At 38.9% G+C, this 27,927-nt stretch overlaps 2 protein-coding genes across 9 annotated transcripts; one reads left to right on the top strand and one right to left on the bottom strand.

The window, feature by feature from the left end:
• The first annotated feature begins 2,963 nt into the window (after positions 1-2,963).
• LOC131329134 (V-type proton ATPase subunit G-like) lies at positions 2,964-18,760 on the top strand. Of its 2 annotated transcripts, none has more exons than XM_058362213.1 (5): positions 2,964-3,076; positions 17,071-17,173; positions 17,314-17,414; positions 18,162-18,314; positions 18,531-18,760. In XM_058362213.1, exons 2-4 carry the CDS (start codon positions 17,086-17,088, stop codon positions 18,303-18,305), a joined length of 333 nt encoding a protein of 110 aa, XP_058218196.1. In that variant the 5' UTR covers positions 2,964-3,076; positions 17,071-17,085; the 3' UTR covers positions 18,306-18,314; positions 18,531-18,760. The 2 variants fall into 2 exon arrangements, with proteins under 2 accessions (XP_058218196.1, XP_058218197.1); XM_058362214.1 differs by lacking the exon at positions 2,964-3,076 and adding an exon at positions 3,870-4,113.
• LOC131329130 (pentatricopeptide repeat-containing protein At4g01570) lies at positions 6,034-26,396 on the bottom strand. Of its 7 annotated transcripts, XR_009200641.1 has the most exons (5): positions 26,129-26,396; positions 20,656-23,303; positions 20,115-20,207; positions 16,035-16,117; positions 6,034-6,617 (listed from the first exon to the last, which is right to left on the bottom strand). XR_009200641.1 is itself a non-coding variant. In XM_058362206.1 (3 exons), exon 3 carries the CDS (start codon positions 23,142-23,144, stop codon positions 20,673-20,675), a length of 2,472 nt encoding a protein of 823 aa, XP_058218189.1. In that variant the 5' UTR covers positions 23,145-23,303; positions 23,453-23,563; positions 26,129-26,396; the 3' UTR covers positions 20,496-20,672. The 7 variants fall into 7 exon arrangements, 5 of the variants coding, with proteins under 5 accessions (XP_058218189.1, XP_058218190.1, XP_058218192.1 ...); XR_009200642.1 differs by lacking the exon at positions 20,115-20,207; XM_058362206.1 differs by lacking the exons at positions 6,034-6,617; positions 16,035-16,117; positions 20,115-20,207 and adding an exon at positions 23,453-23,563 and having other exon boundaries at positions 20,496-23,303.
• Positions 26,397-27,927: the final 1,531 nt, after the last annotated feature.

The following is a 27,927-nucleotide window of genomic DNA, read 5'->3' as shown; positions in this document are numbered from 1 at the left end:
TTATCTACTCAAAAGGAGATGTTGATCAGCAACATGAGGGATGACGAGGCTGGGGGATCTTGGGACCTATCGTTCAGGAGAGAATTGTTTGGGCGAGAGAATCAAGAGATGGTCAACCTGAGATTTCGACTTCAACGTGTGTCGTTAAATCCAACAAAGCCTGACATGTTATTATGGCGGTGGACGGGGGATGGTAATTTCACAGTTAAATCAGCTTATGGGCAGTGGGAATTGCTTCATCATTCAAGCAGCGAGTTACTGGGATCATTGTGGAAGAACTTAAGTCCTCCAAAGGTGGAAATTTTTGCTTGGTTGGCCGTCAAAGAAAAAGCAGTTACCAGGTCAGAACTTCTTCGTAGAAATGTGATAGATGAGTTTCACTTAGCTGTGTGTCCTCTTTGTTCTTTGCACCTTGAAACTCATCAGCACTTATTTCTTCATTGCCATTTTTCCTGGAGTGTTTGGTCAATAATCCTAGATTGGTGGAGCATCAAATGGGTTTGTCCAGTTTCGGTACCAGTTCTAGCTAGCTGGTGGTTTGCAAATGGATTTACTAAGTTAGAGAAACACATTTGGGAGGCTTGTTTCTATGCAACGTTATGGTCCATATGGTTGGTAAGGAATGACTACATTTTCAACAACTCAACAAAACAAGCCTGGGAAGTGGGAGAGGTAGTTAAAACTCAGGTTGCGATGTGGATGAAGGCAAAATTTGATATCAAGGTCTACACCGTAGAGGAGTTCAAGGTTTTTTTAGATGGTATCCGAAAACTGAGATTGTAAGGTTCGTAGTTTTTTGGTGTGCCATTCAACTATCTGTTGGATGCGTGTGTATGTATTAGTGTACCTTTTGGTGTATCAAAGCTCTTGTGAGTTTTGAGTCTTCCCTCGATGTACCCTCTTCGAGTAATATAAAAATGTTTCGTTTACCGAGCAAAAAAAAAAAACTAGCTAACCATTTTAGGGCCAGATTGGATGCGGGACTAGTTTAAGGGGTATTAGTTATGGAGGGGATAAGATATTTGTATCCACAATGGAATAATAAAAAATATATATGCTTTGTAAAGTTAACAATATTTGTGCAAAATATGGCTTATAATCAAACTAAGCGACCTCCTTAAAAATAATCAAATTTTGAGTTTTGAATAACTAAAATTAGCAACCTTTTGCAAATAACCAAGTTTAGTGAACCCTACGTATTTTTTAATCGTTTTTCAAAAATAATTCTTATACAAAAAATTTATTGTTTCTTTTATGTTTTTTTTTTTGAAAAACTGTTTGTTTTTAAAACAATTTTTTCCAAAACCTTTTCTCATTTAAAAACTGTTTTTATTTCAAAAAAAAATTTCACATGTATCTTATTTTTCTCGACAACATATAGTTGACGCAATTTTCTTGCATCGCTAAAATTAAGGTCCTCATTTATCGACAGATGCATATAACTTTTTACTGCTAAAAGTTTACATTTTTCAAAACATAATATACCCCTTGCATTGGCAATCTGGTCGCCAATTGTACATTTTCTTGTAGTTTTGAGACTAATAATGAGAGAGAAAAGGCTACACATGTACAAACTTTTAACAGGCGATTTAGGCAATTTTGAAATGGTCTCAAAATCCTAGCCCACCCGGCTGTCGGTGGTAGGCCCCGTTCCAGTTTGACTTCTTTTTACAAAAGTTCTCTTTTCTGTGATGAACAGTACCAAAAAAGAACTTCCGTTCCACTTTCCTTTAAAATATTGTTCTTTTTCAAAAAGGTTATTATTGTAATGACCATATTACCCCTCCTACGAATTCAAATTTCCCAAACTTTACCCTCGACTTTCTCCTCTCCCTCTTCTATCATTACTGAGAGAATCCCAGACCCTCTCTCTCTCTTCTCCTCCTCCTCCTCTCTCCCCCCCAAAACGGCAGCAGCTCTACAACAAACCCAAATCACATTCCACTCCAGACTACCCCTATCCACTCGAGTAATCACAGCCAAATTCCACACCCACAAAGCCACAGGGGCAGCCCCGTTCAACGGTGGCTTCTCGTCCGCGGTCCGCCGTTAGAATCCCCAGGCGGGCTGTTAAAATGGAAGCCAGGGTTGGGTTGCCAACAAAATGGGACGAGGGAGGGCTGCGATGATGTGCTCCCAATTTATGTTGGAGATGATCGGACTGATGAGAAAGGGGACGAGGTAGGGCTGCAGAGATGAGATGAGGAGATTATTGTGTCATAAACTGGAAGCCCTAGGAGATAAAATGGTGCAAGGGCAGTATTGTCATTTCACTCGGGGATTGTGGGGACCAAAGACCAAAACGACGTCGTTTTGGTCAAATATTTTTAAAAATGGGGAAGGCTCAGAGATCTGGAATCAACCTTCTTTTTGGACCAAAAAATAAGAACTTTTTCTAAAACTGGAACGGGGCCGTAGTCCCCTTCCCTGATCTCTACTTACCTATCATTTTCCCCTTCCCCCAGTCTGCATTTTGGAATTCACAATCTGAAGTAATGGGTTTGAGATGCTTATAGAAATGGTATAAGCTAGCACAAGTAATTGCAGTTCTCCTTTTTCTTGTCTTCTTCCCTCATCCAATGCCATATTCAAAACTAGCATTAAAGTTGTGAAAAACGCATTAATTAGCAAGAGATGTACCATTACGATCAACATGTAAGTCTTGTTTTCTTTGAGCTAGCAATCAAAAAAAGTCTTTTACTATTATAAAAGAGCTATAAAATTCTTCTTTTGCTGATTAAAAAAAAGAGAGCTATAAAATTATTGGAGAGAGTTTCTAATGGTATACATTTTTCATGGAATGCAACATATATAAGCAATGTGAACTTCGTAAATGTCAAGCCACACATTTCACCATTATGAAACTACCATAACTAGCGCCTCCATTTGTGAAGGAGAAAAACCCTCTTTATTTGTTGACTTGGCCTCTCTCTCTCTCTCTCTCTCTCTCTCTCTCTCTCTCTCTCTCTCTCTCTCTCTCTCTCTCTCTCTCTCTCTCTCTGTCTAAAAAAGAAAATCTAAGTCTTTAAACTACCTCCTTCGGGAAAATAACTCCCTTGCAATCCCTCCTACACAGGTACTTACAACTTAATTTACGAGGATGAATTCTTTTTTATTATCTTCTTCATTGTGCTTTTTCTGTCTCAAATCATTCGTAAGATTTATCTTAAGTTTATTTATTGTATGATTTATACTTTTGAATTTGTTATCTCGATTGCATGTATGACCTGTTTCACCCTATTATTGAATATGTATATTAGATGAATGCTTCTGGTGCATACGGTGATATGATTATAGCTTAATGAAAATGCCAAGGAAGGGGGATCTCCTTTTTTCTTAAACGCAAAAAAGGATTTTTATTAATTTTGAAAACAAATATGAGAAAGATTGAAAAAACTCTAAGCACGCGGCATCACTACGGAATACGAAACAAGAGCATGCCCCCAAAGATGGCACCCCCTAACTCTGAAAAAATCATATGTAGCTAGGACTCAAAAGGAAATAACCCCCAAAGTTGACAAATAGCCAACCATATATGACATAGAACCCCAAAATGGAACACCACTCGCAAGACCCACAAAACTCTCCTTTGGATATAATATGCCGCTAGAACCCAAAAGGGAAATAGCAACCCGAGGTTAGCAAGTAGCCAACCATGACATAGAACCCCAAAATGAAACGCCACTCCCAGACCCACAAAACACACCAGCCCGCAATATGACAAATTAAGGATCAAGCAACATGTTGCGAAGCCTGAATATTGGCCTTTCATCGTCTCAGCTTCCATTGTCTTAATTTTGTTTATAACTTCCTCATCACCTCCCAAATAATCGACACCCATGATCTTTGTTATTGACCAAGCAACCTCCGCCAATTAAGCGAATCCTGTTCCTACTGCCTTCAAACGGAATACTTAAAGTTGTTGTTGTTGATATGAACAGTACTGCACATTTTTTCTTCTTTCTGCCACCCCTCTTCTTGGATATAGGGATGCCCAACATTTTGTTCAATCGACTTCTTCTTCCAGTTTTCTTTTCTAGTATCCTTAGCATCGTTCCCTGAATTGAGGCCCACAAGCAGCTAGATTCCCTCAATCTGAGCCACCTCCTCCAGGTATATTAAGTTGTTTCTATTGTTGTCATCCTATGATTCTGTTAAATTTGAAATAGGTTTCATGTAAACAAACTATTTTCCATTAGGCTCAATCCTTAATCTAGAAGTATTAGAGAGGCCCAAAGACTCCTCCACTTGCGCTTCTAAACCACCCTTAGAATGATTCACCAAACCCAGCATAGCTTCTTTCACCTCTTCTTTTTTCGCTTGCAATCCAATCCGGCATCCACCTCCTCATCTTCCACATTAGACTTTGACACCGTATTTGAAACAACCATTGGGTGTCTTGACTAAATTCGGATGGACTTAAATTCCATCATTATGCTTTGAATGAGAAGGAATAGAGTTAGCTATTTGGCTTGAAGACTCCTCAAAAACTCTTAACCAAGTATACCCTTCTATTGATATCCAAATTAATCTTCTCTTGATTGTATCTTAGCTGCAATAAGGATCGTAGCTTTAGCGAATGAAGTTTCTTTTAGAGTATCCTCATCGACGGCTATGACAATGTTAAGAGGAAGACCAATATGTGAGACCAAACAAGCCTATCATAATAGCTGCTTCCCCATTCCACGCTTTAACATGCACACACAAACAGTCTCTCGTGCCATTCCTCCTTGATCATCTTCTCTTTTAAAGTTATACAAGGGAAGGTGATAAAGAATATTTATTCCACTCATCGCCCTGATGTGAATGTCTCCAGCAGCATCCTTCCGGAATTCTTCGCGAAGTTCTTCAACTGAGATCATTTTGTGTAACACTGTACATTAGTTCCATGGAGAACTTGTACATAAGTTCTGTGGTGGCCTAGATTTTGGTTTTGGTGCTCATTGTTCCTCTTTTCCCCTTCTTTGCTAATTCTGCATAGAACACCCTACTCTAAGATTTACGCGTGCATGCGTTGTCGAAAGAACTTCCTCTTATCAAAAGTTGCCATTTTCACCACCAATTTCTTATATCGAACCTTCATTCCATTACCTCTTTTTTTGTTGTCAATACATAAAGCATTTTTACTACCAAAACCCCTTTCTCAACCAATTAACTGGGATATCAACTTCCTCACTTAAGAGCAGTTCCTAGCCATTTTGGCTAGGAAATATGCCAGATATGAGTTTAGCTAGCCACCAATTGTTCAAGTCCCCCAACAGACTAGGCATTAGGCTATGCAAAGGCAAAAATAGTAACGGCTTGATGCAAAAAGAATATGGTAAACCTGCTTCCTCCAGCTGCTATATATTTGCTCCAACAGCTTTCTTTCCGCTTCCAACAGCTATATCTCACTCTTCTAACTAATTTTTTCCTTCATCTATAAATAAGTTCATATATTACATTTCCACAACCATCTCAATTTAGTTTTTTTGTTCTCTTATCCTTGATTCTTTTCCATATTTCCTCTCATTTTCACACGCATGTCAATTTTAATTTTGTAGATATGGCATTTCCTTTGGCCTATGGCTGGGGCTTGGTGTTTGTTTTGTTTTTGGTTTCTTTGGCTTACCAAAAACAGGACTCTCTAAAAACATAACACCCATTATAAAAATAGTAGCAACAGTTTTATTATGAAAACCCCACAACAATACAAGAGTTAAAACTTATCTTAGACACAATCCCCCTGTAAAGAAACAAAGTAGCAGCAGAAAACTTGAAACAAAATCTAAGGACTGAAGAACATGTAACCACAACCATTGTAGTAGAAGCAAGTAGTACCACCATAAGAAGCAGCAGCAATTGAAAGGCTTTGCAGTCCAAAACAACAGTAGTACAGACTTGAAGGAAACAAGGCGAAAAAGGCACAAAATTGGCCATGGACAGAAGTAGCCTACTTGATATTGAAACACCACCATTGCAGCATTAAAAAGTGGAAATTCCCTCCAATAAATTCACTCCAACATCAAATGCAGCGGAAAAAAAAATCCGACGAACAGCATAAACCCAATATATATAGCAAGCAGGAAAGAATACAGGCTACAAGTCCCTTAAGACAGCTCTAGCTATATCATGAGCTGCCCTTACATCATTTCTAGAAACTTTAACAAGTTTTACATAATTAAACGATACATTACATAACAAACAAAAGTCTTCAAGGGCTGTTTGCAGAGTAGGGCACACAGATGAAGGCTTCTTAGCCCCTTGAACAAAAACCGCGCTATCTGTTTGAATGCAAAGCTCCTTCACATTGTTGGAGACAGCCCTGAGAAGAACCAAAATCCCCGCCTTCACCTCCACCAAAGTAGCAGAAGAAGCCTTAGCCTCCACCACTTGACTCACTCTCTCCTTTTGCCTTCTATCCACCCTAACCCAAGCTGCCACTCCCTTTCTCGTATTCTCACACCAAGCTCCATCCGTAACGAACACCCAAGGAGCCCTCCCATCATCACCCAAACCATCCTTTCGAAAAATAAAACTAGCACTTCCCTTATCTGAAACGCAAGCACCACCCATCCCACCCTCACCCTTATCCCCTCCAGAATTCCACTTCCCATTCTTAACAAGACTACGCAATCCTGCAAAACAAAACAAGGCATTATCCATGGTAAACAATTCATTTCAGAACAAGACATTATTCCTACAACACCAAATACTCCACAACAGGCAAACCGAGTCCCAAATCACTTCCTTATCATGTGCTTCTTTCATCCACCACAACAACCAATCATTAAATGATACCAGAATAGTGCCTAGAGTAAGCTCGCCATAGCCTCCTAGACCCCTCACACTCAAAAAATAGGTGCTCTACCGTCTTCCCTACACACCCACACCGTGGACAAGCAGGATCAACATTAATGTTCCGTCACAGAAGCGCATCTTTAACTGCAAGGATTCGATGAATGATCTTCCAAAGAAAAAGATAGAGCTTAGGTGGAAGACCCAAAGACCACACTTTTCCCCATAACGGGAAAGCACCCATCGGTTCAGTCAGCTCATGCTCATATCGCTCATGAAACAGTAACATATACGCAAACTTAAAAGAAAACACACCATCCTTACTACAATCCCAAACCAAACTTATCTTCCAAATCATTAACAGCACATGCATAGAGGTAATTTCAGTAACAACATCAGCTGGAAACAAAACCGAAATTAGAGATTCCCTCCACAACCTAGTGACAGGATCAAACAAGTCATCGACCTTAAAATTCAGCAAACACTCATACAAAGTTATAAAAAGCTGAAGATCTTCTAAGCTCAAATCATTTGAGTGGTTAATCTCATATCTTTTCATTTACCAATCCCCTAGAAAAAAACGAGAGATAATGACTCTTTTTTCATAGGCAAGTTGACTCTTTCACTCCAAGGGATGTGCAACCCCTTACTTACAGGAGTATAGGAGGGATAAGGACAATAATGGTAGCCCGTATTACTTATTACATGCATAGATTATATAAAGAATTGTTGTAAGGTCCATATAGGACTCTTCAAGGAGCTCCAGTCCACTGCAATCTTCCAAATGAGTGCGGCTCCACATCTCCGTATTTCGGTTAGTCAAAAGTCCACTCCTTAATTTACTGGACAAAAATACCCTCACTCATGTTGCAATATTTAGGGCGCTGCTATTCGCAGCCCTCTATTTACTCCCATAGCCCGTTAAAAATTTTCAATTATACTCGACAGTTAGTTACCGAAATTGAGATATATTTTCAGCATCCAATTACCGAAATATAATATTTTTTCAACAGATGTTTACCGAAAATGCATGTTTGGCAGTTGTTTATCGAAAGTTGAACATATTTTCGACATGTAGTTACAGAAATATAATTTTGTTTTCAACAACAATTTACCGAAATGTTATTTATGATTTTCAACAACCATTTACCGAAATATTGTGGGCTACGGAAGAAAATAAAGGGCTGCGAATAGCGGCGCCCAATATTTATTTACCCTCGCCACACAAATTACCCCAAACACCTCTGACCACTAGCGCCTGACAATTGCCGGGAAATCGTCGTCCCATTGGAAGTCGCCGGGGAATCACCTGCAAATTACAGCTGCCGGTGACTATGCCAGTGTCCAGCGCCGGAGATGGTTGTAGAATATGATAGTGATGTGGAGGCCGATGGCGTCGAAAAAATCAAAAGTACCAGCGTCGCCGGGGAATCACCTGCAAATTACAGCTGCCGGTGACTATGCCAGTGTCCGGCGCCGGAGATGGTTGTAGAAGATGATAGTGATGTGGAGGCCGATGGCGTCGAAAAAATCAAAAGTACCAGCCAACATTTCGTTGACTGCTCTCTCTCTCTCTCTCTCTCTCTTCCCAAGGGACTAATCACTGATATTTCACTCAGCCTACCTACTCTATGTTTGTCTAGTTGTGTGGAGGAGTTTTTTAGTGCCGGGTGGATATATATCCCCACGTGGTGCCCGCTCGGCACTCCCAAGCCATCCGATACACTTTTGGACGACTCAGATTGAAACATTCTCTCTCCTCTCACCCCTCCTCTTTCTCTCTTCTTTTTCTCTCTCCAAATCCAAGCCGTCCAAAATCGCATGAGGCGGCTCGAATGTGCCGTGCGGGCACCACGTGGTATCTACTTGGCACTGAAAAATTTATCAGTTGTGTCTGTGTGAGAGATGTCCAGTTTCTTTCTTTTTACTCGGAAAGATGTCCATCCAGCTTATGAGTTTTTTTTTTTTTTAATCTTTATGAAGTTCGAAAAACGTTTCTCTCAACAAAGATATCTTAGAACCACACCCAAATCACACTCATTCACACGTGTGACCTCAACAAACAACCAAAATGGGTGGAGCTCATGTACTTATGTCGTCAAAAAAAAGGCATGGATAAGCTTATGCCATATAATTCTATTACACTTTTACTAGTTTGATACCATTGGTATACTGTGGTTGATAGCAGAATACAAAGCTTGAAATCTCATGAATATTCAGTTCATAACTAAATATCATTTCTATGTATGCTTTCTACTATTGTATTGAAAGTAGTGATACCTCACTAGTTTGGACACCAAAAACTACTGAACATCTGCCGGATTTGGACACCGAAAACTTTATAAAAATCAGCACTTTGTTAGGAAAACTAGTGAACATTCTCTAGATTTGAGCAAAAAAAACACTTTTCAAAAAAACTAGTGACACTTCACTAGATAATATCTCGTGGGCACTTTGTTATGAAAACTAGTGAACATTCTCTAGATTTGAGCAAAAAAACACTTTTCAAAAAAACTAGTGACACTTCACTAGATAATATCTCGTGGGCATTCACGAGGTATTTTTTGGAAACTGACACTTATTATAAAAACTAATGAGCATCTTCTAGATTTGAGCATAAAACACTTTATAAAAAACTAGTGAAACTTCACCAACTAGTGAACATTACAAAAAACACTAGATTTGAAAACTAGTGAACATTCTCTAGATTTGAGCAAAAAACACTTTTCAAAAAAACTAATAACAGTTCACTAGATAATATCTAGTGGGCGGGCATCTGACACTTGTTATAAAAACTAGTGAGCATCCTCCAGATTTGAGTATAAAACACTTTTTAAAAAACTAGTGAAACTTCACTAACTTTTAATTTGTATTTTTTGATATTGTAGGGTGTCGTCAGATCATGGATCACAATCTCACTACTTTTGTTTATTAAAACTAGTGAGGTGTCACTACTTTTGTTTTTACAAAAACTGCTTAAACCTACTATACTAATCAACAAAAACCAACTCATTCCAATATCTGTATGCGTAAGCTGTTTTTGGCTATGGATGAAAGTTAGTGTTCTAACTTTTAGCTTTGCTTTTGAAACTTAGTGAATACTCACTAAAAGAGAAAAAAAAACTCTATAATTCTCGTATGAAAGTTAGTGATCAAGATGCATGAGGTTATATTTAGTGAACATTTAAAAACTTTTTGGGACAGTGTGCTCTGCTATTTACACACCCAAAAAAAAAAAAAAGGGTGATCTGTTTTTAATAAGTGAATGAGTACTTTTTCCTTTTTAATGGGAAGACTATTAATTTGTTGTTTTTATACGGTTATTTGTCTTAATAATAACTTCATTAGATAAGTTTATTTATTCTTTTAAAAATTAAAAAGATAGAATGAAAAAAGAAAAGAAAAACAGTCTTCCCAGTTTTTAGAAAGTGATGACATAGAACAAACAAAAAATAGAGAAAAAAATAATAGTCTATGCTCTTCTTTCAAAACAAAGCCTTTCGGCTCTCAATTTCCCGACGATTACGGTGATGGCTCCGGAGTCAAGCCCAGGCTACGTATGACCCAAAAGGAAGGTGGAGTATCAATGAAGAAGTGGTGGTGGTGGTTGGTGGCAAAGGTGACCGGCGACGGCTTAATTTCTAGAGAGAGAAACTGGAATGTCGTGGAATAAAAGTGGTTTTCCTGCGGGTCTCGACTGCGCCGACGGACAGGGCCCAACCGAGGAAGGTCTAGGGAGGTTGGTGGCATGACTTGTGTTCGCCATCTCCTCCTCCTTGTGCTCGCCAGAGCCTTGCCATACTGTACTTCGACAATTGAAGCTTCGATCGTCACCAGAAAATGACAGGAGATGGTCGCCGAAAATGACTGGAGATGGTCACTGGAAAATAACCGGAGATCATCGCCAGGAAATAAACTGGAGATAGTCGTCGGCATATCGCCGGCAGTAGTCGCCGGACGACCTCTGGAGAGGTATTGGCAGACATGGTCACGGAATATCGTGATGCAAGAGATGAATTTGAATGAGGGGTATAAGCGTACCGTTCACAGGGTGGTCGACTGGAAGTGTTTCCAAAATACAAGGTGGACTTGTGGTATTACGGAATTGCAATAGTGGACCCCTGGATAAATCTCCCTAGATTATACAGCCACACGTATCTCTTCCTTCTTTTCTTTTTCTATTTTTTCATTTTGAACACCATGAGACCAATATTCACATTCCCCCGAAGAAAGCATGGCATATTTGAGTGGTAAAAATACACACGACCCATCTTAATTTCGTGTTATGTTTAAGGAGTAAGGATCATGTTTTAATGTTGTTGTTAGAGGACTAGTGGAAGCCAAAAATCAGCGGTGTCTAGAGGCCTTCTTTTGGGTTTCTATTTCGTCATTGTATAAATGGATGTAAAAAATCAGTTTCAAGCTTGTTGAACTTTGTGTTTATCATTCTTGTCTACAAACTGGTGTCACACCACAATCCTACATCACATCTTGGATAGGGTTTTGTAGGGAAACATGGTACTTGTGAGTTAATGGAGCTAGGTAGTAAACTCTCAAGTTAACTATTCAACAAAGACAATATATATATATATATATATATATACACAAATTATCAAGTGAGGGATCCCTCACTTTGTTAAAATGCGGGACTTTCATTTCCCGATCAAATTTTGAAAATCCGAACCGTTCAATGTGTGCAGAACGTGATTTTAAGGGTCCCCGCGAGAAATCAGCAAAAAAAATGACCGGGAAGGGCTTCATCCGAGCAGTTTTTTTTGAACCGTTCAATGAAAACTGCTCGGATGAAGCCCTTCCCGGTCATTTTTTTTGCTGATTTCTCGCGGGGACCCTTAAAATCACGTTCTGATCACTTTGAGCGGCTCGGATCATCGAAATTCAATCGGGAAGGAAAGTCCCGCATTTTAAAAAAGTAAGGGATCCCTCACCGGAACCTGACTGATATATATATATATATATATATTAGTTAGTGAGAAACAAGAAGTTATGGAAAGTTATTAGAGATAGCAGCAGAGCCAAAGATAACTACTGTAATTATGAATTCCTCACCACATAATTAACTGAAAACAAACCAAAAGCAATGTAGAAATGGATATATCAAGGCAAGATTTTTACTCGAAAAAAAACTCCCCTTCTCTAGCTTGTTCTCCAACCCCTCATTTATACAAGTCGGACTTAGGAAATTCATCAAACACTTTCTGGGCATTCTTTCCCCAAATTTATGGGGTAAACTTGACCCCATTCAAAGCCAACAGTCCTCATCCTCCCCGCTAGATTATACAGCCACACCACAATTCACAAACTAGAGCCATACAAACCTAACTACCCAACCCCTCTCATTTATGCACCGTATAGTCGAATACACCAGCTACCGACAGACCCATCTCAATCACTCTCTAACTCCTTCTTGTCTCTCCTCATCACTCTCTCAACAACCTCTCAACGCAAAATACTCTGGAGGATGATGAAATTGATGAACATATTACAGAATCTAAACCCGAATAATTAAGTTGAAATTAATTTCGGAAGAGGAGAGGGAGAGGCATACCTTGTAGATGTTGAGGATGATGAAAAATCTCCACGACCTAGCATGCAAGGGAAAGCGAGAGAAGCAACCAAAGGTTGCGCGGGAGATGAAAACGAGGGAAGGAGAGAGAGAAGGGGTGAAATCGACGCAAGCGAGGCTAAAGTACCTCGCTCAGAGCAGCGAGGTACTGTAGCACCATGCCATTCGGTCGAACCTGAAGCGCGTCTCCTGGGTATGCCCTTTTTGTACTTCAACTAGTTATTATAGCTAAAAACTCCAATTGCTTAGGCAGTTGGAGATGCTCTTAGGAATTGAACCCACAACCTCGTTATCCTTAATAAGTTACACAACCATTGGGGGAAGTTGCCTGGTTTGGATGTGAGAACCCACTTGTGGCATAAGTCCCACATCGGGCAACCTGAGAAAAATTATGTGAAATATAAGGTAAGGCCCACCTGCTATTATATAACTTGAGGTTAACCTTTTGAGCCATGTGGTTCGGCTAAGGGTTAAGCAGGTCAGCTAGGGCAGGTCATTACAATTGGTATCAGAGCACAATCATGGTCTACATAGTGGGGACCACCTCTAGAATTTGGTACGAGCACACTGATTGTACTGTACAGAACTAAGTGCCACACCATGTCTTCCAAGGGAAGGCTGTTGGGCCGACGCAACAAGGACGTTGCGATCCTAAGTGGGGGAGATTGTGAGAACCCACTTATGGCATAAATCCCACATCGAGCAACTTGTGGAAAATTGTGTGGAATATAAGGTAAAGCCCACCAGCTACAGTATAACTTGAAGTTCACTTTTTGAGCCACGTGGTTAGACGAATGGTTAGCAGGTTAAGGAAAGGGAACCAAATTAACGTGGAATATTTTGTTAAAAAGAGATAAATTTGCCAATGCAATTAAGCAGGATGGCAGAAGAAAAATACACCAATTGCATTTGCACTAAATACAAGACATGGTTTCATTTAATAGATGTCCAGATCCTTCCAAAATTACAGTCCCCTTTCGATAAAGCTCTAATATAATTACTGATTTTGGTAGAAATAAAACAATTCTCCATCTACGTGAATTAAGTAGATGACTATTATACCGTTCAAAAAAAAAGTAGATGAATATTATATACAGGGGAACATTATCTGCATTTGGTTGTGCAGAGGGCCACCCAAGACTGAACCACACCCAAGAACAATTGACGGGTACGAATATCGAATCAAAGACTCGACCGTAGACGGCCGTGACTCCGTCCGGATGGGATTTACTGAGACCTCGAAATCAAGCTGAAAACCAAACACATTTATCATGTAGGATTCAAGGAGTATAAGATTGCTCTTTTACAGTAAATGTACTTTCTTTAGAAGCCCAAACCGAATATACAGGGGCGTATGTACCCCTGCAGACAAGGAGGAACACTACCGGAGCATCAAAACAAAGAAAAACTCAAGAGAAACAAGAAAACAGCTCAAACCAAACAAACTGTCATAGCAAAAAGATTACTACGAAAGAAAATTATGAAGGGGAAGGGGAAGGGGAAGCCTATATATATCTACATTAGCAGAGCTTGGTTTGACATTCCATCCAAGCCAAGACGGAATCCCTTATAGCATTGAGAACCTTAGAGCTAAGAAAACAAGGGTCCAAAACTTTTTGTTTGAATATCCTTGTTGGACATCGGAGGCCACTCAAGCACACAACACACACAACAAATCAGAGAAAAAACTCACTCCATATATATCACACATGTACAAACTTACAAAGATGAAAAAACATGTTCCCCCTCTCAAAGACATCACCATTGTGTCTACATCGCTACCCACACTATAGAATCTGGTTTTCCTCCGCCCAGGACATGGGATATATCTAACTATCTGGTTTCTCCTTAAAATGTCCTTCCACACAGTATTAGAATATGAACACTAAAACACAGGTGATTATGTGTTTCAGCACTTCCATCAATACATAGTGTGCGAGTTGAATCACTTATTAATCCCCAACCAACCAGTCTATCCTTCATGTTGAGCTTATTCTGCATTGCAAGCCAGAGGATGAAAGCACCTTGAAGCATGCTTGTTAAACCACATAACTATAAGAATGCTCTTTAGCTTGAGACATTTTGAAGGTTAAAGGAAAATAAAAGTCGTTGACTACCCAAAGACAACATATACTTCATTAAAAAGTCGTTAAAGGATAACAAAACATAGCATACATCCACTATATACTTCTATTTTCCTTACTAAGGATAATTAAATTTGTTGACTACCCGAAGACAAACAAGTAAATATCTTGTGATGCTCCATCTTTGTTTGAGGACTTAAAATTTCCAAATAGTTTCTTTTTATCATAATTTCCAAAGGGAAATGATTTTGCCACTCCCTTTTTTGTTAATGTCACTCCCCCTGCAAGTGTATTTTTGCACCAAAAATACATTTGCAGGGGAGTGGCGTTAACAAAATTAGGGAAATGATTTTGCCACTCCCTTTTTTGTTAACGCCACTCCCCTGCAAGTGTATTTTTGCACCAAAAATACATATGCAGGGGAGTGGCATTGACAAAAAAGGGAGTGGCAAAATCAACAGCCTTTCCAAATACATTAGAAAGACCCAATTTCCAAATACGTTGTAGGTGGGAGATCAACCTTCAATAATACTAGTAAACAAGTGGAGTACAAAACAGTTTCAACATAGAGATCAATCAAGAACTAAACGAGACACAACATTACACCATACAGTTAAAATAGCAACCTACCTTCTGTCTTTGTACTCCTTTTTCCTATTTTTCCTTCGGTCTTGCTATTGTCAGCCCACTGGGCTGACAATAAACACACTAAAAGGCAAGAAAAACACGTATTCTTGTGAACTTTTTACACCCTTTAATATACATTCACACACTTAATATTGTCAACCCAGTGGGCTGATTTTAGAATTTTCCTTTTTCCTTTGCTACTCTGTATAGAGCCATTTTTGCTTTATTTGCAAAGCCGATGTGGTTTTTCTTTCACAAGTTGCTAAAAGAAACGAGCCGTGCTAGGACTGTTACCCCCCTCAATCCCTATCGTTGGTTAAGCTATCACGTTGAGTGACTTCTCAACAAACTAGCACCCTAGGCGAGAAAGCATTATCACTATACGAAATGAAGCAACGGCTAGTACGCTAAGCTAAGATCAACCACTTTGGGAACGCGGAGCCTTTCTTTCTCCTACAACAATGCCTAGAATTAAACTAGTGATGAAGTACACATTAACAGCCCATGAAAGTAGCTCTGAGTCTCTACCATAATCGTCCCGTGCCAAAAACAAGAAAAGAACATATTACCTTGGTTATGGATAAAGGTTAAGAAGTAGAATTTCTATGTCCCCCAGTTTTAGGACATTCTAATTCTGCTCTATAATCACTTCTTTCTATTGGAGAATAACTTCTGAGTATCTATTTAGAGACTTGGGTTGGAGATGCTCAAAGAAAATAACAATTTCCTTATTATCGCACCTACGCATTACAACCCCCAGGAATCTAAATCTAAAAAAACAATCATTAGTTCTTTTCTTTGTTTATTGGGCAATAAAGACACCTTCATTAAGACTATTAAACAATGAGTAGCAAAAGTGTTCCAATGTATATAGAAACTAGGAACTAAGGAGATATAACATCATGCCATCCAAAAAAAAATTACGCAGCGATGTCTCAAATCAAACGAAAAGAAAATATTACCTCTGATGTGGACTAACGAGAAGGCTGCAGACTTTGCTAAGGATAAAGCTTTGAGAAGTCGAATTTCAATGTTTTACAGTGATCTGTTGGGAAGAAAAGAGAGTGAGTCAGTAATAAGATTTACAAGATAAAAGGGATGATCATCCTAATTCCTTAGTGAACATTTAGCCTCTACAATCACCAGTTCTATGCTATGAAGCACCGACACTCCAAAAGGGCGCCGTATCCATGTATTGGACACGAGGACACGGCGGGGACACACGGGGAGGCGTGTTCAATAATTTTTATTATTTTTTGATAGGAGACACGGCTGGGGACACGCCGGGGACACGTCTAGGGGTCAAAAGGTAATATTTTTAATTTTGGGGGGTTAATATGAAATTATTCAAATCTTTTGGGTTAAACTGTAATTATGCCTTTGAAAAAAATTTATACAATTTGTGAGATTATTCATTATTCATATACAATGGTTCATAAAAAAATTAATATATATGTATATATATTTATTTATTTATACACGTGGCATGTCCACCGCCGTGTCCGTATCCCCATTTTTTTAGAATTGCCGTGTCTGTATCCGTATTCGTGTCCATGCTGCATAGGTTCTATGACATTCTAATTCCTTTCCATTCCTCAATTATTCATAACTCAATGGGATTTGTCGACAATCACAAGCTATCATTTTAGTGTTTCCTTCAAACATGGAAAAAATGACTAAACGTATCATGTTGACTCTTCTCCATCCCTCTAATTGGACAAAAGAAACAGAAAACAATCCCAAACAAGTATTTGATCAAAAAAAGAAAAAAAAGTTGTCTCCTATATATGCAGTGTATGTATTCATTTACGTACTTATCATAGTTTTTCTCCTTTTAATTTCAAAACTCATGGCTTCTCAATATCACAATTGGCATATTGTTTTCCAACAAAAATCTACACCCAATTTAGCTATGAAAAGGATTTAGGGGAGGTAGATTAAGAGCGGAAGTACTCTTTGGCAATGCAACAGACTAATCTTTATGGCTCTTTTTTTAAGGTCAAACAGCTTCCAATGGATTCCATGAAAGGACAAGGCGGTATTCAAATGCTACTAACTGCAGAACAGGAAGCCCAGCAGATTGTAGCTGCTGCTAGAAACTGTGAGACCCTAAAGTCTAAACCTATATCAATTTCAAGGAGTGATTAACTGTAATTGTTATTCTATGTTTCTTTCTTCCCTCCTTAGTCTTCTTTTCTTTCACAATAGGATCCATCAGAGCAGATATTGTTTCTCTTTCAGTGAAATTAACAAGATTGAAGCAGGCTAAAGACGAAGCTGAGAAGGAAGTGTCAAACTATCGTTCACATTTGGATGCCGAATTCAAAAATAAAATCGCCGAGGTAGTATATTCAAACATCGTATATCTACACTACACCCAATTTATAATCAGCTGTGCATCACTCTTCCGGGTTTCTATCCCACCCTTCTGGTATTCACATCGGCACAATTTGAAATTAAAAAGGTGACTCTGAATTCAAAGAGTGAGTTTAGTTACCATTTGTGACAATATGACATCATTAAAAGCTAGGGATAGATAAAAGAAAAGGACACGTAGCAGCATTACAAGGGTAGGACACAAAGGAGACAGAAAAAGGAAACCACAATTGTAGTTAGTTGATACAAGTGTGTTTATGCTAATAAAAGGATATAAATGCCATCATCATCTTATCTTCTCTTTAACTTAATTTAGTACGTAGAATCAATCGTAGCATATCCACTTCCCCAAATCCTTTTGTTCTTATGTTGTTTTACGCCTATCTTATAATTACAAAAAAAAAACGAAAACGAGACTAATCGGGGGAAGTGTGTTTTGTGGGTGTTAGGAGTGGTGTTCCTTTTTGGGATTCTATGTCATGGTTGGATACTTGCTAACCTTGGGTTGTTATTTCCTTTTTGGTACCTGGCGCATATGACTGTCCAAGTGAGGGGTGCCATCTTTGTGGGTAAACTCTTGCTCCAATGTGAGGCCTCATGCTTAGGGTCCTTTTGATCTTTGTAATCTGTTTTCAAAGCTAATAAAATCCTTTTTCCTGTTCAAAAAAAAAAAAAAGAATGTTGTAACAAAATTGGTGTGGGATGATGTGTAGACAACTGGGAGCTCTGGCTCAACTGCAAAACAGCTCGAAGAGGAGACAGAAATGAAGATTAGAGACTTGAAGGATACAGCATCAAGGGTATCACCAGATATTGTTGGGATGCTCATCAAGAATGTCACAGCTGTGAAAACTTGATGCATGAAGGTAAGTGTAAGTACATTCAGCCATCTGATTTAGATGCATCCTCCCCTTTTTTTTTAAATTAGGCTAATTAAACTTCTTGTAATGACTTCTCTTGTTATTTGGTTATCGAATTCCGCATCAATTAGAGGCTCTGGTTATATTTGTTGCAGAGTTTTCATTTAAACTGTGTTTGCATATCATGTTGAATGTGTGTAGCATTCTTGTTTTCCATCACAGGCAATCAAGAAATGAGGGGATATAGAGAACAAGCAGCAATAAAGGATATTGCTCATAAATAAGGCATTTGTCGTCTCTTATCTCTGTTATTTTCTTGTTCAATTTATTTTTCCACATTGAGCCAAACTAACATTTGATTTGTGGATTTTTACACTGCAAACTATTTGACGTTCAAACCACTTGCCAAGAAAAGAAATAAATTGTTGCTTCTGCTGGGACAGACTTCCAGCCACGGATCATGTAAACAGAGACCAAACCAAAATGTTATAACAGTCAACATAAAGCTATGTATAGCAGTCTACAAAAAGAAGCATTTCCAAATCCAGGGAAGCATATGAAATATCCATCTAACATGAGTGGTTGGACATGCATGATGCACCCATAAACCATATGTAGTCATTTAAGTTTCACCCCATAACTATGCATGCAAATATTCATTATCCACATCAAGTGCCCAATCAAACAAGCGCTTATGCGTGGTAGACTGGTAATGGGTCAATATTTACACGGAACATATGCTGCTTCTCTTCTAATGTAGAGTTGGCCGATCCAAACAAAAAGTGTAGAGTTAACAAAAAAGACAATAATATCAGCTCTTGTTCAGTTTGGTTTGGAATGATGCTATGAATCCCATGAATTATCTACCTAGATCGAAACTGAGGTACATAAGTTTGTATTGCAAGAATCAATGACCCGCATCACTTTTTCAACTACTCTGCTGAATGTGTGTATTTGACAGAAATTGGATGAATGATTTGAAAGATGGCGATTATATTAAATACAGGCAAAGAAAAACTCAAATCACCTCCATCTAATCTATTCTTCTATAGATATTCCGACACACTAGATTGCTCAAGTAGTCAATTTTCCTGCTGTCCAAATCCTGATTTTTAATCGATCCAAAGTAAACATACCCCCACCATAACATAAAAACAAAAATAAAAAAAGCCCTAGAGGTGAAGTGTGACCCGCGTAACACATTAAAACAGAAAAGACATAAGGGGGTGGTGGATGGGGCTGTAAACCAACTGAGCTACTCGCGAACGAGCAGAGCTGAACCTGATAAGGGCTCCGTTGAGCTCAGCTTGCTATATCAATAAATGAGATCTTGTTTCATAAACAACTTGTGCCCAAGTTTGCCAAAGCTCGGCTCAAGTATGATCACAAACACAAAACTATATCTATGAAATTTTATTTTAGTAATATATATAGTAACTGAAACTATTTCATGAAACTTTTGTTAGAGCGCATCAAGTTTGAGCTCGATCTCAGCTTGTTTATATAGTTTGTTCGATTTGAGGTTCTAGTGTAGTAGTGTTCAACTTGAGCTTGGCTGTTTCACTAACACTAACGTGCTCAAGCTCGCCTAATTTTGAATGAGCCTAGCTCAAATGCTTCAAAGCTCATCTCCGCTTTGGCTCTTTTGCAGCTCTAGTGGCTATTGTTGGACAATGTTTATTAGATTTAAAAAGGTCAGCTGAGAGTGATAAGTTGGCATGTTAGTTTAACAACTCAATGATTATGGAGTGGATTATTATGCAAACGAGATTACATACATCTGAAAATGGAGTCCAAAGATATTACCTCCCAATAGCTAGTTGTTCGATGAAATCTTACACTAAGGAATTTCCTTCCACTGCATGTTTGCATGAGCTGGAACCCATCTACGGTCTACCGCTGATTGATAGATTTCCTTCACAATGAGGCATGAGAAAGATTAGACTCCAGAGTTTGATAAGTATACAGTTGGGTATTGCCATGTTTCATGCCATAATCATAATATCATCACCACTGAATGGATCCAGATGAGGTAAAATTAAAAAAAAAAAAAAAAAAGTGAAAGGTAAATGGGCATCAGAAGGATATGTCATGACAGAACGAAAAGCAAAACAAAGCTGGTGTTGATTTTTCTTCTCAAAATAAGGCCTACCACAAGGTCCAAGAAAAGATAAGCAAAACTATCTGATTTCAGCTACGATTGTATTGAAGACAAACAATATACTTACACCCTGCCTCACTGCTAGTGCTTATTCAATAGTACATAAGATTGTTTCCAAATAAAGACCAATATTCAGATTCTCAAGTGTCTCAAAACTGAAACAAGTTTTGTGTATAGCTGACCAACCTTTCTCTTAGAGTTCTTTAAGAAGAATCATCCTTATGACTCCGTCTTATTGAAGCCTTTTTGTATCTCAGTTTCTCAACCTCCTTCTCCATAAGGTCAAGAATTGTGTCAGTGACATGGTTTGGAGGACAGCCAGCATCCAACATCATCTTCAAGAACTTGTAAGCATCCTGTAATCGACCTGCCTTACTATGAACTTGAATGAGTGTATTGTAAGTGACAACATCAGGATTTATCCCACTTGTCCTCATCTGCTCAAAAACATTGTTTGCTTCATCAACCCGCCCTGCCTTTCCTAGTGCATTGATCAAGGTATTGTACATCACAATGTCGAGATAGCCACCCTGCTTCGCTAGTTTATCCCGAACTGCATTAACTAGATCTGCATTTCCCATCTTCCCAAGGCCTTGAATGATCACATTGTATGTCCCTATGTCTGCTGGACATACATGTTCACCCATCTCATGAAGAACACCCCAAGCCTCATTGAAATATCCCTTCTTAACAAATGAACTCATCATTGCATTATAAGTGTAACCCACAGGGTTGACACCCATATCAGTGAACATCTCATACAACTTGCAGGCTAAGCTCAGCTTTCCTTTGGCCAAAAACATTGACAAGTACGTATTGACCATATCAATATCAAAAGATTCCACCCCTTTTACCTGAACTCGTTTTCCCCTGGAGGGAGAGAAAGTTTTAAGAATACGGTCATTGGAGGTCACTTGATTGGCCAATAGATCCATGTAAGGAGATGAGGACCACTGGTCGGTGTCATGCGAAGCAGATCTGTCCTCCAGTTGCCCACCAGCCTCACCTATCCCCAAGTCAGGTGAACTTAAGAAATAAGTGATTTCACTGAAGTCACCTTTACATGGGAAAATTGGAGAGAAATCCTTTTTCCTGCTCTGTGGGCTTTTCATAGAAGCCTCCATATCCGCTTTCCACTTGAGCACAGTTGGCACCAAATTACCATCCCTGATATGCTTCATGATCCTCTCCGTCCAATCCCATCGACCTTGCCTATGAAACCCAATCAATAGCGATGTCACGGTAACTAGATCAACAACAAAGCCTCTGGCTTCCATCTCTTCAACAAGTTGCAAAGCTTCCTCAATCTGGCCCTCCCTACATAGCCACAATATGACAATGCTGTAAGTAACCCCGTCAACAAACTGTCCTTTCTTCTTCAAATCGCAAAACATTGTGTACCCGGCTACACCTCTTCCATTTTTGAACAATCCATCAATAAGTATATTATATGTCCAACAGGAAGCCCTTACCCCATCCTCAACCATTTTCTCAAACAGTTGGCATGCTTCTGTGAGTCTCCTCGCTTTCATTAACCCATCTAAGACAGAGTTATAAACAACAGTATCTGGACAAAATCCATTGTACTGCATCTCACTAAGTATCTTCATTGCATCTTCTATCCGATAGGATTTACAACAGCCCTGTATAATAATTCGGTAGGTGGACGCATCAGGTTCATGACCAGATCCCTTTAGTTCATCCCAAACAATTAGGGCATCCTTGATCTCTCCCGACGAGCAAAGGACGTGAATAAGGCTGTTATAGGTGCACAAGTCCGGAGCAAATGGACCACTGTCAGAACCATGACTTCTCTGTTTCATCTCCCTAAAGAGGCTCAGGGACAACCCCAGATCACCCCAACACCCGAATGCATGAATGCAAATATTGTAGCCCCACAAGTCAAGCGCAAACCGATTTTTCTCTCTCAGTTTGTCAAAAACCCTGCTGAATTCCTCCCTCATGTCTGCTTTTCTAAGCGCAACAAACAATTCATTGCAAACAAAAGTATTGGGAATTACATTGCCAGTGCCATTTGAAGCTTCTAAGAGCTTGAAGAAGATAGACAAGGCAAGGCCAATCTGCTCTCTACGGACAAGCGCAACGAGCACAGAGTTATACACATCAGAATTCAAGGAACTCTTAGTTCTTCCCATTTCTTCCTCCACGTGGTCCAAGATTTCAAGAGCAATATCGAATTTCCCAATTCGGATGAACGAGTCAAGAAGCAACTTAAAGGTCCGAGAATCGAGGACAACGCCATCTCGCTTCATGGAGCCCAGCAGATGAATGATCTCGTGGTGGTGGTCGAGGAGGCTGTCTTGGTGGCGGCAAATGGCATGGAAGAGTTGAGCGTAGGTGCTCGCCGAGTGTTTGTAGTTGTGCATGAGGGAACACCATCTGAAGAAATCCACCTTCTTGGATACCTGAAGAGAACTCCTCCTGAGGATTTGTAGGACAAGAGACTCAGAGAGGGGAATCGAGTTCTCATCAAGGTTTCGAGTTCCGCCATTTTCAGACAGCGATTTGACAACTGCAGCGACCAGAAGAAGATTCCCAACTTCAGAAATAGCGGTAGTAGTACTGGAGGCAGTGGGGGTGGAGGTGATTTTGTTTCTCGTGAGGACAAGAAGAGCGGAGGAGTAAAGGGATGTTCTTCCTCTTCCGTGTCGCATTGTTCTTGTTGGTGACGGTGTTCCTCTTCCTCCATCAACCAGCTTTTTCCTGGCTCTGGATCTGCATTGGGTAGCCAAGACAAAGCCCACTTTATGCTAGCCAAATCCCAATTGACGACACGCTCAACTCCCCCTCCCCAGATTATCCATTTAGATCACCTTCGACCAACAAAAAGGAGAAAAATAAGTCGCAAAGTAAATCAAATGACAACAATCTTGTCACATGAAGGTTCATGGCGTGTTTATAGATGTTTTGAACAAAAAATAAGCAAAAATAGAAGAGGACAAGCCTCATATAGAGTAATAACTTGAAACCTCGCCTTTCTCCATGGTTACAAGCTGAACCATCCTTCCACACCAATTAACTAGTGAATGCCTTGCTGCCTTAAGGTACATCCCCAACATGAACTGACCAAAACCTAAACCATCTCAGAACAATTATCAACAGTAAAAACTATCAAGAGCAACATTGAAAAATCATACTAAGAATGCAAATGAGCCATACCAAAAGATATTTGGGTTTTCAACAGGCACATCGGCGACCTTTTGACTACCAAGTAAACCAAAACAAAAACATATATTTGCTCTCTTGTCGTAAAAAAAAGGTAAAATATGTATTTGTCCTTTAAACTATCCAAATTTTATTTACTTCGTCTTTAAACTACAAATTGCACACATTCAGGGCCGGCTCTAGGGCAAAGCCCAAGAAGCTCGCGCCTAGGGTCTCCAAAAAGTAGCCCAAATGATATCTCGTTTACTACTAATATAAAAAGAGAATGACTTCGGTGTCCCCGGTCATTTTGGAGACACCGTAACTTTTGGCATAACAAAACCATTATGGGTATAACCAAAATTCATTACAAGCATAACAGAACCATAACAAAGCATAACCAAAATCACAGCAAGGCATAACTTGTTTGTTATGCCTTTGTTGGGTTTGGTTATGCCTTTGTTGGTTTTTTGGATATTCCTTAGTTATGCCTTATTTAGGTTCTGTTATGCTTGTAATGGGTTTTAGTTATACTCATAATGGTAAAGTTATGCCAAAAATTACGGTGTCCCCAAAATGACCGGGGACACCATAGCATCATCCTAAAAATATAAAAAAGTTATCATTGGTTTCAAAATGTTTGGCTAGTACCAAGGGCGGACCTGTGGGCAAGGGGGGTCCACTGACCCCACTGAGTTGCAAAACTCTCAGTAATAGACATATGTTCTCCGGACATTTTCATGGTTTTGCCCCATGTGTTTTATATCTTGGGGATTTTGCCCTGAAGATAATTTTAATTGCCTCATAGATTTAATCCTCTTCGGTCTCTGCCTCATGAATTTTACACTCTTTTCTCTTTGCCCCCAAAATAATATGCTTCCCCCAGATTTTGGTCTTTGCCCCATGGATTTTATACTCTTTTCTCCTTGCCCCAAAAATAATTTACTTCCCCTAGATTTTATTGATAAGTTGCCAACCATTTACATCTCTCTCTCTCTCTCTCTCTGTGGAAAAGAGAAGAAATCAATTGAAGCATCAATTAGATAAGAAATTGACTGTATGGATTAGTAATAACCCATGAGCCATGATTCTGTTATTAGGTAAATCTAAACCTTAGGTCCTAATTTGAAAGCAAAAACCTGTATCAATTTGAGACAAAATTAATTATTTATTTGGTTGCATCTTTTTTTATGTGTGTTTTTTTCCCATGCTTCATATTTTGTATGCAAGAATTCTTAATTTGTATTTTTTTCAGATTGTTAAATGATATTTCTTTCTCAACTAGATTGTTAATTAGATTGTTTAATGTCTACCATCTGCATTGTTTAATCCTAATTTAGGACATTGAATTTTGTGTTCTACGTTAGGCTCTGTCATTAATCCAAACTAACTACCTCTACAAACTTATATTGTGACCCTCTTTTGTTGATTAGAAATTAGGATAAGGGAATTGATTTTCACAATCCTTTTTTGTCTTTTACCAAAAAAACACATACACTTTCAACACTAAAAAAAAAAAGAAGAGTGAATATAAAAAAAGAGAGTGTGAAAATCAATATCCTTAGAATAAATATAGTTTTTGTTATTGTGCGTATTATATTTATTGTTTTACTCACCAAATACGAAAATTCGTCACAGCCAGTTGTAAATGAAGTGATATGTAATGGACAAACATATTGCTTTTTGACCCCAGTGATTATAAATCCTAGGTCCGCCCCTGGCTGGTACAGTGGACAGTAGTTCATGAATAGGTGCATTGAGTACAGAGTTCAAGTCTTCCAAAGCTCTTTTTTGCATTGAATTGTTTTAGTTGAAGGCCCCATACTCGGGGTTGGCATTAGGCCTCCAAAATCCTTGGGCCAGCTCTGCACACACTTGCCCCTTAAACTACCAATTGCATCCTTGCTTGCCTTAAAGGAGGATTGGCCCTTTTAGGATGTGTAAGCGACCATAGTAGTGCAATTCTCAAAACACCCTCTTGTATTTTAGTGGTTGCGTTGGATAGGTTTGATGGTTGGCTCTGGAGAGGGGCTTTTTGGTAGTTTCATAGGCACTGCAGCACTGTTCCAAATTACTTTAAGAGGTTTTCTAACTTTTCAAGTTTTTCCTCCATATCCTTTTTTTTTTGTTAATTGTTTGCTCCGTTTTTGTCTTTAGCATGGGGTTAGTTTGGTAAAGGCATGCATGCATTTAATAGAGCATCAGAATCACAATCTCCTTCCCCAAACACAATCTGCCAATTGTGTGCAGAAATCACCCCATGAATTCTCAAATCTTCAAAAATCAGAATCAGAGTCTTCCCAAGATTTTGAATCAGAATCAAATCATTGATTGGGATCTTCGGAGGATTCTAGAGGACTAGGTAGTCTCTAATGCAGAAAATACTACGCTAATATATATATATATATATATATATATATATATATATATATATATAGCATCACGAAAACAGTAACAGATATGAAGAAGTGAAACAGAGAATCTTTGAACCCACCATTTTGCCTCTGTGTGCGTGCTCTCTTGAGAGAGAGATTCTTCGAAGTTGGAAACCCTAGAGAAACCGCTTCGGAAATATGCACAGGGGAAGGAGAAAGTCCGACTCACTCTAATTGTGGAGTACATGAGAGAAAATTAGACGAATATAAGCTGTTGGATCTCAGCCGTTAATTACTTGGAAGTGATTCACCATGGAAGTCCCCGCGCTGCACTCGGCGGCAGGGCCCTCCTTCCTCAGCCTCTGGACCTTTCCAGAATCGTCCAACTCGTAAGAGCAAGTTTATCAATAATTAGGTAAAAAAAACTTGTGAACAGTGCACATTTTTCATTTTACCTACTCATATTTCTTTCAACACTATACCAACACTATCTATTTAACCTATCCTCTATTAAAATATACTTTTTTCTTTCCCAAATAGTACAACAAAGTACAGTTTAAAAAAAGAAAAAAAGAAACAGAAAGAGAGAGGGATGGAGAGAGGAGAGAGAAAATAATGTTGTATATCACATACCTGATGAACAGTTGTAAGGCAAAAGTGCCGAACCACTGTTCACAAATTTATTTTTGCTCTTTGTTTACCTACTCTGATGTAGGGTTATTTTTCCTACTTTGAAGAGTTAAAATGGCTATAAATCTATTTAACCTCAACTGGTAAAGTTGCTCTAATACTGCAGCGATATAACCAAGGTGAGAGAGATGGGCGAGAGATATCCATTACACACGGGTTCTTATTCCAACGGCGATATTGATGCAATCCAACGGCTCATATTATTCCACCGGTAACAAAGACTACGGTCTGATACCCAGCCCAAGCTGCCCAACCCCTTACTCTTTTTTTCTTTTTTTTTTGAAGCCTATAAATTGGATTAGTTGTGTTAGGTTTGTTTTCACGAACCACAAAAAAAAAATATGGATCATTCACATACAAAGAAAGGTAAATCATTTTCAAAAGTAGAAGATGTTGCAAAGGGTAGGGTGGTAGATAAAAAATTAAGTAGAACCTTAAAATCGTGATTAGAATGTGGTTAAACAATAGTTAAAGTATATAAAAAAATTAATTGATATTTCAAAAGTTAGTTAAAAAAGGTTGTTAAAAGGTAGTTGACGATGGGTGCCAAATTTTGGCTCTCCCACCATTGGAGCAGATTGCCCAAATGTAGGTAACGACAAAAACACTGTAACATGCCAAATTTAGCTTGGCACAGTGGCACCAACTAAATGGCATGAACCATTGGTGATGCTCTCATGAGGCAGCCATACAAGTCAAGTTTGAATGCTTATGGAAAGACCCATATTTAAATTGTCATTTTAAATTGATCAAGTGTATATTTTCAATTTAAATGACGTGGGTTCATAGTGTATTGACCCGGGCATTGTGGGGCTTGATATGTAGAAACCCATATTTAAATTTCATAAATTTTAATGTTTAGTATGTGTTTGAGTCACTTAAATGTTAAAATATGTTGGAGTTGTAGTGCAATAGCTTATTTGTTAACGAAGTTGGTGTAATATTCTAGTTTTGAGGGGTGTGTAGTGTAAATTGTCCTTTATAAGTCAATAGTCAAGAGTAGGGAATTACTCTCCCTTTTTCCTCCTCTCTCTTATCGTCGTTCTCTCTCTCTTCTCGCATGCATATCTCTCATGGCTCTCTCTCTCTCTCTCTCTTGGGTCTTGCATCTATAGCTCAAACCTATGGAAACCCAGCCTCTCTATGCCGTGTTCTAACTTCCCTGACGTGTGAGTCACGTTGATTAAGCTTGGAAAGGGTGTATCTCGGTGGATTTTGAGTTTGAAGC

Source organism: Rhododendron vialii, chromosome 6a (assembly GCF_030253575.1).
Source record: "Rhododendron vialii isolate Sample 1 chromosome 6a, ASM3025357v1".
Taxonomy (NCBI): domain Eukaryota; kingdom Viridiplantae; phylum Streptophyta; class Magnoliopsida; order Ericales; family Ericaceae; genus Rhododendron; species Rhododendron vialii.
Note: the sequence above shows the minus strand (reverse complement) of the source record. Positions and strands in the feature narration are given on the sequence as shown.